The sequence below is a fragment of the Cheilinus undulatus genome, linkage group 20, assembly GCF_018320785.1.
Source record: "Cheilinus undulatus linkage group 20, ASM1832078v1, whole genome shotgun sequence".
NCBI lineage: Eukaryota > Metazoa > Chordata > Actinopteri > Labriformes > Labridae > Cheilinus > Cheilinus undulatus.
In genome coordinates this window covers 27,282,981-27,299,171 of record NC_054884.1, presented here as the reverse complement: position 1 = coordinate 27,299,171, position 16,191 = coordinate 27,282,981, and the positions used below count along the sequence as shown (strand labels likewise).

General features: G+C 39.4%; 2 protein-coding genes across 3 annotated transcripts in view; one reads left to right on the top strand and one right to left on the bottom strand.

Annotated features, from left to right (window-relative positions):
- Positions 1–11,963, top strand: part of LOC121528188 (zinc finger CCHC domain-containing protein 24-like) — a 30,704-nt gene extending 18,741 nt beyond the window's left edge. For both annotated transcript variants that reach the window (XM_041815473.1, XM_041815472.1), the window contains exons 3-4: positions 6,584–6,748; positions 6,962–11,963. In XM_041815473.1, the coding sequence (XP_041671407.1) occupies positions 6,584–6,748; positions 6,962–7,075 (279 nt within the window). In that variant the 3' untranslated portion in view covers positions 7,076–11,963. The remainder of the gene's footprint in view (positions 1–6,583; positions 6,749–6,961) is intronic.
- Positions 11,964–12,106: 143 nt separating this feature from the next.
- On the bottom strand, positions 12,107–16,077 carry ppifb (peptidylprolyl isomerase Fb). Its single transcript, XM_041815475.1, has 6 exons — positions 15,818–16,077; positions 15,592–15,622; positions 14,150–14,238; positions 13,979–14,075; positions 13,122–13,197; positions 12,107–12,590 (listed from the first exon to the last, which is right to left on the bottom strand). Exons 1-6 carry the CDS (start codon positions 15,968–15,970, stop codon positions 12,455–12,457), a joined length of 582 nt encoding a protein of 193 aa, XP_041671409.1. The 5' UTR covers positions 15,971–16,077; the 3' UTR covers positions 12,107–12,454.
- Between the last annotated feature and the right edge of the window lie 114 nt (positions 16,078–16,191).

The window sequence follows — 16,191 nt, the reverse complement described above, 5'->3', positions numbered from 1 at the left end:
TGGCCTTTTCCCTGTCAGCCTAATTAGTTGCAAAATACTCCTCCAGCTATTTATTATTAGGACCATTAACTATTAGAGCTTTTTGCTGCCCTGTCCCTACTTTTCCTGAGATATTCAAAATGAGGTAATGTTTTCATGAAATGGTAATACGTCCCAGTTTCAACACTTGATATATTTATTATGTTATTTTGTGAATAAGATATGTGTTGATAAGATTGATAAGACTGTGTGAATTTGAGTCAATTTGAACTACAACTGACACCATGAGAGGGAAGAGTTGGGGGACCACTAAAGTCATTACTATGCATGCAACAGTGGTTGAGATGTTTTTAGTCTGGACTAAAGTGGTGAGGAATCAGCATTAAAACTTTTGGGGTGGGTGTTTTTTGATTCACTTTTTGTCACTTATTTGTTCAGTAAAATTAAAATATGCACAAGCAGCACATTCTGCCCCACAGCAAGTGTTTCATATTTGATATAAGCTCCTACAGATTGAAAACATATGGGAAATGTCTTCTTTTGGGATAAATAGACAATAAATTCATGTCATATGTGCATTACAACTCATGTCTTCCAAAAGCCATAACTTAAGTTGTGTAACTGGCTGTGGTTATATCAGCCTCAAAGAACACAACCCGATGTAAAGCCAGATTTAAAAGCTGCAGCAGATAAGCCTGGCCCAGATCCTTGTAGCCTGGTGAGAGAGGCCCAGGAGGTTGGTTCCCTCCCTCTGCCATCATCTGGAAACCATCAGGATAAACAATGGACTTCTCCAAACCCCCCCCTCTCTCCGCTCATTCACTCTCTCCCCCACTTCCATAGCCCCGTGAGACATTCATCTCAGAGAACACAGCAACACCGAGCCTATTGGACACCATGTGGTCAATTACTCCACACTAACAAACCCGCAGAGCTCTCTCTCTCTCTTTTCTCTCTTTCACTCTCTGGGTTTAATTTGTATCAGACCCCCAAAGCATCAGGGAGAAGCCCAGCTGTTACCAAAGCCAAACAGAAAAACGAATGCCTGCACTGAAATCCACAGCAAACAGTCTCCCATGACGTTAAGACTCCTGTGTCTACCTAAGTAATACTTTTCATCGGGTGGTGAAATCAGTTATGTCCAGGAGAGTTTACAACAACAAATGACAGCCAACCATTTTCAACATAAAAGAATAGTTAAATTCTGTAAAAAAAAAGACACTTCAGTAGTCAGTTGTTGCATATCACTATTTGGAGTGTTGGTATGTATGGATTAAGATGAAGAGAGCAACAGCTGCTTGGGAAATTTTCCCACAGTATAAATTATTACGGTCATGTGTTTGCCTGCATGCACGTGCAAACACAGCAATCAGAGCGTGTGCTTCTGCAGGTGTTTCATTCAATCCCTTAACAAAATAATGTGAGTCTAAAAAACCCTGACATTTATAACAGCAGTGCTGGAAGTAATTTATAGATGAAACATAGCTTTCACACTTCACCGGTTGTCTAAGTTACACTAGGACAGAGGATCAAATGAAGTCTTCTCTGTTTTTTTTCCTCTTCCTCAGTGACACGCCCTATTCCTTCCTTACTTCCTCCCTGAGGTAAAATGAGAAAAAGTAATCCAGAACTATTATCATACAGGATTTGGGAATGTAAAACAATGCTCCATGTGCTTTTACACAAATAATGATGGGCTGTATTTATTTTCATGTTGCATAACAGTGGCAAGCTTCATTCAGCCACAAGTTCACTTTTAAAGACCCTGTAAAGTGAAATCCAAAATTTATCTTAACATGCTAGATATGTTGGAATAAGGTTGCTGTAAACATGTGAAAACACTGAGTGTTACATATGACTGAATTTTGGATTTAGACTGTTAGAAAGCTTTTCACCTCTATCCTGGCTGAGTTTAATTTGGGCAGGGCAAATATGTGGCCTGGTGTTGTTGACGGCCCACAATTTGGATTACCCTGCCCCCTTAAGCAATGATATAAAATCACCGAGTAGTTCATCTCAGTACAGTCTGTTATTACAGTGGTTCTCAACTGGTGGGTCAGGACCAAAAAGTGGGTCGCGGAGCAATTTTCAGTGGTTCATGACTTAGTTTCAAAAAAAAAAAAGAAAAAATGGTGGCAAAAGTTCTGAAGTCCTTGTTGGATGTGATGTATCTTCAAATGCTGTAGTCCTTGTTAGCTGTCTTTTAGCAACCACCTTTATTAAGACGTGAAAACATACACAATTCAAAGGTGGGACACGTTTCAGATGTATTTTATGTTGTAGGATAAAATGTTAAACTCATGAAGGAAAATGTCTGTTATAATCAACATTCAACAATCAGGAGGTAACAGCGTACAGATGACCTTCCTTTCCTTCCCCTTACAACTGACACAGGAAAACCTGCAATCTACGACGACCAAATCCTCCAGTTTAACAAACGTGACTTTATCTTTAAACATGCAACCACACAAAAACCTGAGCTTGGCAGCATTCCTCTCCTATATATTCATTACATTGGAGCAGATGACAGCCCCTGTTTATCAAAGGGAGCCTATCTAGCACACATTCCTGGGCTCCCTCTATCTGACTCATCCTCCTCAGCAGATGATCCGGCCAAAAACAACACGCAGCACGCCGAGGACAGATAAGACGTTTATCAGCAGGGAAACAACAGGGCCAAAGCAGAGGCAATCACTAAGTGTTGCTTGAGATTCACCAGTTACATGTTCAGCTATGAAATGCAGTGTCCAGTTAAAGAAAAAAAATACTATCTCCTAATACATACAACCCTGATTCCAAAAAAGTTAGGATGCTGTGTCTAACGTAAATATAAAGAATGCAATAATTTGCCAATCTCATGAATCTGTATTATTTTTTATAATAGCACATAAACAACATATCAGATGTTAGAACCTGGCCATGTTTTTTCACTGTGTAATATCTCCTGTGTAATATTTCCATAGTGAATATTTTGGACTGCAGGCAGGACAGTCTATCATCCAAACTCTTCTTCTCCAAAGCTATGCTGTTGTCATGGATGCAGTGTGTGGTTTAGCATCGTCTTGCTGAAATATGCAAGGCCTTCCCTGAAAGAGACGTCTTCTAGATGGATGCATGTGTTGCTCTAATACCTCTCTCTACTTTTTAGCATTGATCGTACCTTTCCAGATGTGTAACCTGCCCACGCCATAGGCACTAATGCAACCCCATGCCATCAGAGATACAGGCTTTTGAACTGTGAGCTGATAACATGCTAGATGGTCCCTCTCATCTTTCATCCACAGGACACAGCATCCATAGTTTCCAAAAGAATTGCACATTTTGATCCATCTGACCACAGAACAGTTTTCCATTTTGCTCCAGAATTTCAGCCCAGAGAAGAGGGGGACATTTTCTTCTTCTTGTCTTGTCTTTTTTTTTTTTTTTTTTTTAGTTTTGTGTAAAATTATGTCATTTTTGGCTTTTTTCTTTGTTTTTTTTGTGTTGTTCCGATGCACATAAAGGAAATAAACATGTGTATACCAAAAACATTTATAATTGCAACAATTTCTGGGAGAAATGGTGTATTTTCTGGAAAAATTCCAGGGGTGCTAACGCTTTCGTTCATGACTGTAGATGTAGCAGTTCAAAGTGACAGCAACATCAGGAAGAAGGGGCATGAGAAGCTCAAGAAAGATGGTGAGGATGTGGAGAGTGAAGGAAACTGTGGTGCCAGTGGTGATTGGAGCACTCAGGGCTGTAACCCCCTAAACCGACATACTCTAGAACAACATCTGAGATTTCTGTTCAGTAGAGCGCAGTCCCTGGGAGAGCTAAGATACTGTATACCCTCAATCTCCCATGCCTTGGGTGCATCAGTATCATCAACACTGCAATGCAAAATGCCTTTGTGTAAGCCATTGTTGATGTAGTATCAAAACAGATTGTTATATATTAGTAAGAATTAAATTATCAAAGTTTAGGGGTATCAGGAGCCCAGAAGGCCTAGTGGTTTAAGGTTGGCTCAGTGTAGGCTGGCAGCTTCGGTTCAAGTCTGGCATGTGGCTACTTTCCCGATTTTCTTTCCCACACTCTCTCATCCCTGTTTCTGACTCTACCCACTGTCCTCCACTAAGAATAAAGACATAAAAAGCCCCAAAAATATATCTTTGGAATCCTGGTATCAGGACAACCCTACGGCAGGATTTTACTATAGTCTGCCAATTAACTTGATCCTTCAATGTCCAAACTTGTCCTGAGTGCAATGCAGTTTAACAATTTAACAATGCACTTTAAAAAATACATAATTACACAAAAAAATCCCTAATAAACAATAACCTCTCAATCCAGCATCAAGAGATAAGCATGTGTCATGCACACAGAACTCTGCCTTCCACTGGAGTGTCTTTTACTCTCGGGTCAGAAGTGAGTTTCCATTTGTCTGCTGTCACCGTCACATCTTTCAGGGGACCGGTGGAAACTCCAGCCTGAGCCATGGCCTTTGCTGGCCTTTGGGCTCCAGACTTTAGGTAGAGTTTGTTTTGCTTGCTCTGCAGAGCGAAAGCTGTTTCCTCCCTCAGGAAGATGATGCCCTGCCTGCTTTCCCTGTGGGTGCTAAGGGCCATCACAGTGACCCCCCCACAGTGCCTCATGGTGGTTAAATGATGAAAACACAGGCTTCCATGTGCTTTACAGACTTTACATTAAACATGCTTTGTGAATGGCGTAGTGCTGGGAATTAATAAAGAACTGTAACACATGTTCCTGCTGCCATATAAAAACAATGTTGTTGCTTCTTCATTTTGACTTGCCCTACTTTCGAGCTGAGGTGCTGCTAATCTAAACCATTCTCTTCAGGATGATTGCCTTGTGATGGGTTTAGGATTTTGTCATGTTATACAAGTGCAGAGTTCATCTGGGTTTTATTTCCTCCCTGTTAGATCCGTGCATCCCGATTGGTGGGTCAAGGCCAGCTGGGAGGGATGACTGAGAGCCTGAGGTATTTGTCCTGTAGCAGGGAGGCCTCTCCCATTGGTCCCCCCACAGGCCGGGGCCTCCTTTATGGTCCCCTGGGAGCACAGCTGGAGGGAGGGAGCTCATGTCTAATAGGAAAGCTGAGCCTCCTTCTTTTCTGTCCAACAAATAAATTACACAGAACCAGAAGAATATTTCCAACTTCCTTAAAAAAACATAAACTCCTCTGTTTTTTCCACTAAATGTTGACACCGTCCCTTTACATGTACATTTTTAATAAGACACAAAGTTCAAGCATCTTGGCTGGAGATTTTTAACTTGTCTGACAGAAACTGTAAACAATCATATCACTCCTGAGAGAAAACCAGGCCATAACCTCGACCCTTTTGACCAGTGATAGTGCTGCCTCCTACAATTTCTTGTTCTAATTATGCAGAGCTTTCAGCTTGCCTCATTCTTTAGACACTAAACTCGTCATGCTACAGTTAAAGGTGAAGGAGTAAGGTCAAAATTATTTGCACGAATGGAACAAATGTTCAGATGTCATACTGCAGTAAAGATTCCTATTTTCTCACACTGCATTCATGTGCACCCCTTGTCTTTTTGAACTGTGTTCACAAGCTTTAAGTTGTTCTATGAAAACAATATGGGTGCAATAAAAAGGAAATATGCAATATATTTTCCCAGAACTAAACTAGATCTACATACAGCAATTTGATAATACACCTGACAAATGAGCCACAATGTACAGTAAATGCTGAAACATGTTTATCAATAGTTTGCTAAAATTTTACTTTGATTTTACCTGGTATCAGTTCTGTCAACATTGCAAGTTTGGAATGAGTATTACTAGGCTTAAAAGAGCCCTTAGGTTTTATTTTTTTCCCAGATGGACCCTCTTTTTTCCCCTTCTGAAGACAGGAGTTCATCTCAGGGGGCTCGGCAAGGCAAAGTGAAAGGGTTACAAAGCCATTTCTAAGGCTTTGGGACTCAAGGCAACCACTGTGAGAGCCATTATCCACAAATGGAGAAAACTTTGAACAGTGGTGAAGCTTCCCAGGAGTACCAAAAATACTGCAATAGCACATCGACAACTCATCCAGGAGGTCAAAAAGAACTCAGAACAAAATCTAAAGACCTTCAGGGCTTACTTGACTCAGTTATGGTCGGTGTTCATGATTCAAGAGTAGGGCAAAAATCAGCATCAATGGGAGAGATCCAAGGTCAAAACCACAGCTGACCAAAAAGAACAGTGTTCTCACATTTGCCAGTGAACATCTTGATGATCTCCAAGACTTGTGGGAAAATATTCTGTGGACTGACGAGACAAAAGTTAAATTTTTGGAAGGTGTGTGTCCCATGACATCTAGCGTGAAACTAACACATTCCATAAAAAGAACCTCATACCAACATCTCCACAAAACAAAGGTTGTGGAGCAGCCTAGTTATGCAGTGGTATGACCTAAAACACATCATTCAAGCTGAAAAACCCTCCAATGTGGCTATTTTAAAACAGTTCTGCCAAGAAGAGTGGGCCAAAATTCCTCCACAGTGATGTGAAAGACTTATTGACTGTTATCACAAACGCTTGCTCGCAGTTGTTTTTAGAAATAACAGAGGATTTTGTGTTTTTATCTGTCTCTCTGTTCAGGCTCGACCCAAAGGTGAAGGCCTGACGCCATATCAGGGAAAGAAGCGATGTTTCGGTGAATATAAATGTCCGAAATGCAAGAGGAAGTGGATGAGTGGGAACTCCTGGGCCAACATGGGACAAGAATGTATAAAGTGCCACATCAACGTTTACCCTCATAAACAGGTAAAAATATGGATAGACATAAGTAGAATACTCTTGCTCTGTTTTTGCTAACTTCATGGGCATTATTGAACTCATCATCTATAAAGCATTAGTGACTGATTTATATCTTTCGTAAACACAATCATGAATTTATAATGTATTACTCACTGAGTAATGATGCTTTATATAATATTATACTTTGCAGATTATATTTTTGATTTTTTTTTGTTTCAGCGGCCTCTGGAGAAACCTGACGGCTTGGATGTGTCCGACCAGAGCAAAGAGCATCCACAACACTTGTGTGAAAAATGCAAAGTCCTTGGCTACTACTGCCGCCGGGACCAATAACACTCCACTTGGCTTAAATTTCCCTCGAAACGTTTATCAAGAAGGGATATTTTTATTTTAGTGCCTAAAGATTTATATTATCAGAAGCTTATTTTTGATGTAATTCATTTTGCAGACACTAAATCTACTCCGAGACTGTGACTCCTGGTCAACAAAGCTCGATTTTCTCGTAGAAGACAAGGTCTTTCGTTTGTATCATAGTTACTCGCTTTTTTATGTGAATTTTCTTAACAAAAGCAGGAATCTTACCAACTGTGAATTAAGAAATGTATGTCTGTGACTGTCACTCATGTTCGTTCATGAGTGAAGTTTCTTTATAACATGTTTGTATATTCCAGGAATAACTTAAAATAATGTTTCTGTATAAAATGTGCAACAAGTTTATACTAAAAAATAGGTATGCAGTATAAATGTACATCAGTACTGGAGGGTACATAATTTTTGAATATATTTTTAAACAATTACTTGTTTGTAACATTTTGTGAAGGAATATATTAGCCAACTAACAGCTGTTCTCTATTCAGCATGTGCCTGTAAATCTATAGATATTCTTATAGGTCTTATGTGACATTCAGAGCTGAGGGTGCACTGAAGCACCAAAACAACCTGCATCCCTTTTGTCCTTCTGTGTCCCTACTGAGTGCAGCTGTTTGTAGGACTGATCTCAATTTAGATATGAAGCTCACAGTTGACTCAGTTCGTATTTCTTTAAATGATTTCTGTCAAAGTTTTTTATACAGTTCGGAAACTCCTTGAATTGTAATCCTACCATGAAACTCTACCACTGTGCCACAATATACAGAGCTTGGTCGGTTGAGGCAGAATTTTTTGTGCTTGTTTGGCCACTGTTATCCCATTTCCACCAAGTCAGTTCTTCATCTAGAAGCATTTTTTAATTTTTCTAGAAAACTGTGACTACACAGGACCAACTGCTTGCTGGTCCAGAAACAATAACTTTTTTGTTATGCCCTATGTACAAACATTGGGGGCTTGTATGCTTACATCTGTGGCTCAGGGTGGGATTGGAAAGTACAAATAACCAGAAAGAGCGCCATTTGTATACTACAGCACTTAAAACAGGACAGCAAGACAACGGTGCTAAACAAACGAGGATGTAAAAGGGAAGCCGCAGTGGTCTGAGGAGGAAATGAGCTGTTTACTGGCTGTGTGGGCCTCGGATGATATGTGAATTTCAACAGATCTGCTTTTTTGTGTGAATTTAGTACTTCCCAAGTGAGATTCTAAACAAAAGTCTTTATAATGAACTCTATGATTTGTGCATTAAAGAAATTTTTTGTCATTCTAAAAACGACCACCTCAATACATGTAAAAACAGGCTTATTACGCTAGATCCTGGATGAGCCCCCAATTGATTCGTTTTCCCCAGAAAAACACAAAAGTAACAAAGGTTGCTAAAGGATTTCCATGGATCATAGTTGCTAACTAGTTGCTGATTAGCAACCGCCATCAGCTGGGTGCAGCCATCAAATGTGCATCAAGTTTTCCATGATGAGTAGGGTGAATTGTGATCAAGTTTTTTTTAGGGAAATCCATCATTAACTTCCTAACAAATCTAGCCATCCATGACTAGTACAAATACATCTGGAGGGAGCTGTAAGTACTGAAAATGAAGACCACTTACATTTACAGTGTCATAATGACGTGGCTCAGTGGTCGGCTATAGACCATGGAAAAGTTATCTGACGTTCCTTAAATTGAAAGTTAAAGTTCCAGCTCTGACACTGGCTTGGTTGGAAAAGGGGTTTTGGAGAGATGGATGAGGAAATGGACTTGTATTATTTTTTGCATGCCAACAGGGATATGACAGATTGTATTGTCTACAGCCATTTATCTCACCACACAAACCTACGAATATACATCACGGCATAGATTCATTGCCGAAGTGTAACTCAGGCTGTTGGAGAGGGAGTGGTTTATGTGCAAGAAAAAAACGTATAAAACATAATGGATCTTCTGAGCAGCACATTAAAAAGCAGAAGGAAGCACCATCCCTCTAGTGTGAATGCAAAGCTGAAAACAACAAACCCAGGAGGAGCTTGACTTTACAATTTTCTTTTAAAGTCATTGCTCACATATATTTAGTTAGGATATATTTTTTATCTACTATATTGTTAAAAATGTTTCTTATTAAACCTTTAAGTAAGTTTATCAGTACTAAAGAAATGGAAACGATTCAAGAGTGACATACTGCCTTTTTATAATGACACTCAGTGCTAAAAAAAAAAAAAACCCTCACCAAAGTGCTTTTTAAAATGTGTTATAACATGTAAAACTTATCAAAGGAAGAAACATTTGAATGTATTATGAAGGATTTAATGAAGAAATGCATGTTTAAGGGATTTTTGTATTTGAGTAAACTTGTGTCAAATTAATATAGAACAGAATCACACTTTTGACTTTAAAGCTACCATGAGGAAATTAATTTTAGTTGATATGTCACCTTCTTAATTGATGATTTCCCATTATTTTGAAAGTAAAATACGTCTAACTGCTGACTTTAAACAGTGTACTGTCCCACCTGTTGCAGCCAAAAAGAAGAGGCTGTTAATGGCTTTTTCTGTCTCGTACCCTGTGAAATGGTTTCAAGCATTTTAAAAAATGTCTAGAAATGATTAAATTTCTAATTTTTGGACTCATTTGTTTTTGTAGTCCATAAAGAAGCTCCAGAATTAATTTTAGTCTGTTTCACACCAATTTAAAAATTTCTCATAGTAGCTTTAAACTGTTCAAAAAAGTGTGAAATGCCACATAATGTGCCTTCATTTGAGTTACCCTTGAGATTAACTGAAAAACAATGTTTTGTATTAAAATGTTTACACATTTTTCTGTGTCCTCTGCTTTCTCTTCTCTCCTACAAAACTGTTTTTGTCTTGTTGAGGAGAATAAAATGCACAAGATGTTGTTAAATCATCCGTTTTGCATTAAGGATTTGGTTTAGGGAGGTTCCGCGCAGGGCTGTAGAGTTGACAAGTGATAAAATCCACTTCTCTCGACATGAACTGATCCAGATGTTACACATTTTTTTATTCCCACTTAACATAAAACATCACAATCTTGATCTCTGGATACTTTTTGAACATCTGGTAAAGCAAAATCAGATTTGGCTCCATGCCTTCATGGAATCTAAATCAAATAGAAGCGATACTCTGAAAGCCAACCCCCCCCAAAGAAACATTTCAGCTCTAAAGAACTGAATATATCTGACATTATATACCTTAACTCTTCTGGCAGACCACAGTAGGATAAATACTTAGAGGAATAAGATCATCAGTCAACAGAGGCTGGTGAGGAAAGCAGAGAGAGGCCAGGAGAATGACGCAACACTGATCTCATTCACGCAGCTGGTGATATAAAATCAGTCCTCCCCCAATAAAAGGACACACCTTTGACCGAAGTAGCTATATGTCAGCCAGTTGTTGAAGTACAACTAAACTCAGCAACCACTTCATTACGTATACCTGTTCAACTGCTCATGAACACAAGTATCTAATCAGCCAAACACATGGCAGCAACCAATGCATGTTGGGATGTCAATGTGGTCAAGGTGATGTGCTGAAGTTCAAACAGAGCATCAGAATGAGGAAGCTTTAAAGCATGCCATCATCTTCCTTTCCATTCTAATGCTCAGTTTTAACTTCAGCAGATCACCTTGACCATGTCTACATGCCTTTACGCATTGGTTGCTGCCATATGACTGACTTCTATATAACAATGCCACTTCAAAAAAGTTGGGGCACTGTGCAAAATGTATATAAACTTTGAATGCAATTATTTGCAAATGTCATAACCCATATTCATTTTATTCCCAACAGTCTGTAAGCATCTGGGAAGTGAGGGAACAAGTTGCTGGAGTTTTGGGAGAGGAATGTTTTCCCATTCTTATTTGTAGGATTTTAGCTGCTCAACAGTCCTGGGTGTTCTTTCATGTTATGATGCGCCAAACGTTTTGTATTGGTGAAAAGTTTGGACTGCAGGCTGGCCAGATCATCTGCTGCAAAGCCATGCTGTTGTTATGGATGCTGTATGTGGTGTAGCATTGTATTGCTGAAATGTGTAAGGCCTTCCCTGAAAAAGATGTGCAGGCTTTTAAACTGTGCTCTGATAACAACACGGATGGTCCCTCTCCCTCTTTAGTCCTTAGAATTACAAAAATAATTTCAAACTTCGATTCATCCGACCACAGAACAGTTTTCCATTTTGCCTCAGTACATTTTAAATACGCTTAGCCCCAAAGTAGATGGTGGCGTTTCTGCATCGTGAACACATATGCCTTCTTTAACTTGCATTAGTGGATGGCACCGCCATGTTTTCATGCAATGGCAAAATATCTAAATTTCAACATCTGATACATGATTTATGTTCTATTGTAGATAAATAATGGGTTTATGAGATTCGCAAATAATTGCATTCTGTTGAAATTTTAGACAGCGCCCAAACTTCTTTGGATTTAGGGTTGTCAAATAACAGACAAATTCTGAGGAGAATTCCAAATATGAAGTTTAGATATGATGGAAGTCACAGAGCCTTGTATGTCCTTCATTAACCCAACACCTGGGAATAACCAGTCAGTGGTAATAATCTGCTTTCTCATGTGTATATCCACTCCAGTAATCCTTTACCTGCAAAAATCTAATCAAAAATTATTCTGTCAATAGTAACATTTCTTTCCACAAGTACAAAACATCATACTTGAACTTTCTGTTCTCCAAACTCTTAGGTGGTGGTACTGCACAGTGTTTGCTAACTGCCATACAACACAAAAACTGCATCAATCTTTTAATCAACAAGCATCTGCTTTTGGTTTCAGTTTCATTCCTCTACTCCTACCAAAACCCTGTGCTTGCTGGATGAACTGGAAGACTTGAGCTGGGATTTTCTCAGAAACAGGTTGAAGAGAGAATTTCAGAATTGCCTCTGCAACTTTCAGACTTTTTCCTCCAAACAAGAGGATGAAGGAAATTCCTATTCTTCAGCATTATAAAAAAAAACAAAAACAAAAACAAGCTTGGCTATTTAGAAAAAAAACTTTATTTCTTCTAAATAAATTGCTCCTTTCCAAAGCAGTTTCAGTGTATATTTGTGAATTACAGCTCTCCCTCAAATACAATAACCCGTAATATTTATTCTACTTGTTCACATTTTATAGCCTGACATAGTTAAGTGCTTTTGTTGTTACCCAAAGAAAACAGACTGCAAGTACCAAAAGAAAAAACGATTGTGAATGATTAAACTGACGGTCAGGAAAGAGAGGTAGCATTCTGCTCCATGACTGAAGAAAGAGCCTCTTTGACTCAGCTCTCACATTTAAATTACAGCAGTGAAGAGATGTCTATGACCTGTCCTCTGCTCTGATAGAGCCTACTTGAGCTCTCCGCAGTCTGTGATAGTGATCTTCTTGGAGGTCCGCCCAGACCGTGAACCAAAAGACTCCACTTTCTTGACCACATCCATTCCTTCCTTCACGCTGCCAAAGACAACATGTCTGCCATTCAGCCTAAATGAAGAGAGAGGAGGTTTATTATCTCTGCCCCAGGATGGAGACACAATCCATGATGCACTCGGCTGATGTACTCAAATACAGCAGGGATTCTGTTATTTCGGGCTTTTGGCTAAATCAGCACATGTGCTGCTTTAGTGCCAAGGCCTTTAATGTTTCCATCAACAACTTTATCCTGAGCAGAGTGTAAAATACTCTAGTTGTCCATTTATTTCTAAAATGGCAATTTTAGATTGTTTTGCACCTCTCGTCTCTCTCCCTCTCATAGTCTGCATCTACCTCTTCTCCTTCTGGTCTGTATCTCCTGTTTGTCCCCTCTAGTCCCCCTCCTTCTCTATCCTTTAGTCTGCATGTCCTTGTCCCCTCTAGTCTGCATCTACTTTTCTCTCTCCTTTAGTCTGCATCTCCTTGTCTCTTTCAGTCTGCACCTCCCTCTTCTCTCTTTCTGTTCACATTTTGCTCCTCTCTTTTTGTGTGCATCCCCCTCCTCTCTTCCTTCATCTTCTTTACAATAGTATCCACACTTACCATTCTGTTTTAGCTGTGCAGATGAAGAACTGGGATCCATTAGTGTTGGGTCCAGCGTTGGCCATAGAGAGGATGCCTGAAAGAAAATAGTTTGAAACAGGTAATGTCATGCCCTGCTTTAAACTAAGCAGAACAGTGAGAACATGATGTGTTCCTTCACAAAGTCATTGGAGTAGTATAAACACAATGCTGCCATCTAGTGGTGAAATATAGAAATAAGAACAAGTAAAGTGATAAGCTGTATGCATGGTTTTCTTTTGAATCAAATGTCAGTCTCACAGCATCAGAGCTGACTGATTGTCCGTGTAATTTTTGCAAAGGCCATCTCTTCAATCTAAATCATCCTGGTTTCAAATTGTTGCAAAGTCTGCTTCAATAAAATACCAGCCAGCCTATCCTTCTCTACCAAACACTACACATTCTTAAGAGCAGTGTGTCATGCATTTGCACAGCCCTGTGTAGTGTCACACTGTGCTGTGTATTCCCACATGGTGAATGTCATTTTAATCAGCAGTGATATTTAATTTGTCTGACTTGAGAGTTTAAGCAGGCCTGTCCTGTTATTGAATCAAAGACAAACAGTCTTATTTGGAGACAGAACAAGCACAAACTTAGAAAAATGGAAACTTATCGTATTTTATATCGAAGGGGAGGTCAAGTAGAGTTTTTTTTAAAAAATAGCAATAGAAATGTATAGCTGATAACTTTCCTCAGCTCCAGAAGCTGTTGGGTAATAACACGAATATAAAAGATAAATCCAAAAACATAATCACTCTGACCGTGTCCATCTCTAGTACAGAGGCATTCAAAGTCCTCCTCCATTCACCATCATTGCACTAATAGAACAGCATGATTACCAGGTCCAGTGTGCTTCAGCTTGAAGTTCTCATCAGGAAATTTCCATCCATAGATTGACTTCCCTCCAGTACCATTGTGGTTCGTGAAATCCCCACCCTGAAAACACACGTCACCTTAACTACTACGAAACAATGCTGGGTGGCGAAAAGGTACAAAGAGAAGCAGCTTACCTGGCACATGAACTGAGGGATCACCCGGTGGAAAATTGATCCTTTGTAACCAAAGCCATGTTCACCTGTGCACAGCGCTCTGAAGTTCTCTACGGAAAAGATAAATCATCAGTCTCACACTGGTCGGTGATTTACCAAAATATCCATCCAACCATCCATCCATCCATCCATCCATCCATCCATGGATGGTCTGTGATTGACTGGTTGCCAGTTAATCACAGGGCTTTACCAAAATATCATGCAGGAAAATAAAAAGGAAACCACAAATGCTACCCCATCTGTAGTTTTCTTCAAGCTATATTTTTTGTTAATATTACAAATGTTTTAGTGTGTACCTTGTGCCAGATTTAATTATAATATTTACTAATGATGCAAGAGTTTTTGATACTCTAATTCCATGTGTTAAATAATAAACAATAGCTATTAAAAGTATAAAAGTATCACATTTTCAGGGTGTTGGTTTAGCTCATTGTGTAGAGGCGACCATGTACAGTGGCTATAGTCATCAACGCTCTGATCGTAGGATCGATCCCCAGTCTCGCTGCATGTTTGGTGCATGTCCTCTACTACTCTCTCCCCATACTTCCTGTATCTCTTCAGCTGTCCTATCAAATAAAGGCAAAAAGCCAAAAAATATCTTTAAAATAATAATTCAGATCTTCAGTCATATTTAAAGTAAGAGGTGCGATCAGTGATAGACAAACAGCACACTCTAAACTGCACTGAAACACTGGCACCTTTAAATACCTAAACATCACCAGTTTGTCTAGGCAATAAAAACGGTGTGCAGGAGTTTGTCTGCAGTATATAAAATAAAATTCAAGAAGTTTACCATTACTAGGGATCCAAGACATATTTCTGCAGCCATGCATGTACACATTTTTACTAGTGTCTCCAGCTTGAAAATCAAACTGGTATTGTGACAACCCTATAATTTACAGTAGAATAGCTTGAGCTAAAGGAATGCAAGTTATATAAGATCATCATGTTTATTAGCATTGCAGTCCTGTGAAATCCTAGTCTCTATTCCAGTCTTCTATACTTCAGAAATATCATATAAGGACTAGATTAATAGATATCTTTGTGAGTGATATTCTATCTTACAACTGAACCAAAGCCATGCTGATATTTAGTACAACAGCACCCCTACATGTACAATATTGCTTTTACCCAACAGTTTAACACGCAGCTAATGGTCTAAGGTAATAAGAACCCATTGGTAATTGATTTCTCTCAATCTTAAGAATTCATGTGTTCTGGAAACACTGATTTTTGGGATGTTGCGCGTATGCAAGACAAAATCTTAAGTATAAAGCAGAACTATCTAAATGTGAACACCAGAACAGTACCTGCATTAATGCAATAGTTGAATATCATATTATCATATCATACCGCTTTGAATTTAAATGGTGTAAACAGGAAATAAAATGGTCGCTTCTCACCTGCAGTTTTTGGCACAACTTCAGCGTTGAGCTGCAGAAAAGAAATGAAAAAGCCTCAGGGGTCAAACAGGAGATAACAGGTTGCTCTTGGAGAAACGGCGATTTGGCAAACGGCTCAGTTAGTCTCACACAGCCGGAGCGTCTGGAGCACGCTGTCAGTTATTTTTCATTTTATCCAGTCTAAGAGAACAATGTTAAACTGATGAAGGTTTTAAAGTATGCTTACCTCGAAGGTTACCCTGCCGAGCGGCTGGTTGTCTGCTGCAATGTCAAAGTAAACTATGGGGTTGTTGTTAGCAGCCGCGGGGCCGCTGCTGTACATGCGCGCGGCGGTAAACGCCAGAGCGCTTAACTTTAACCTGTTTGATAAAATCAACATTTTTAAAGGCTGGCTCAGCTAATACCTCAACAGCAGGTGAGTGGTGGTAGCACGAAAAAGTCACGCTTTCACACGGGGAGGACAGGAAGTTTTTCTTACGTAACCGGTAGGACTTTCCATATCACGTTCTCGCGAGATTTGACGCACGTTCAACCATGAAACCATAGACATAATGTCTATGCATGAAACCGACATTGTAGGCACAAGAGGACATTTTTTGA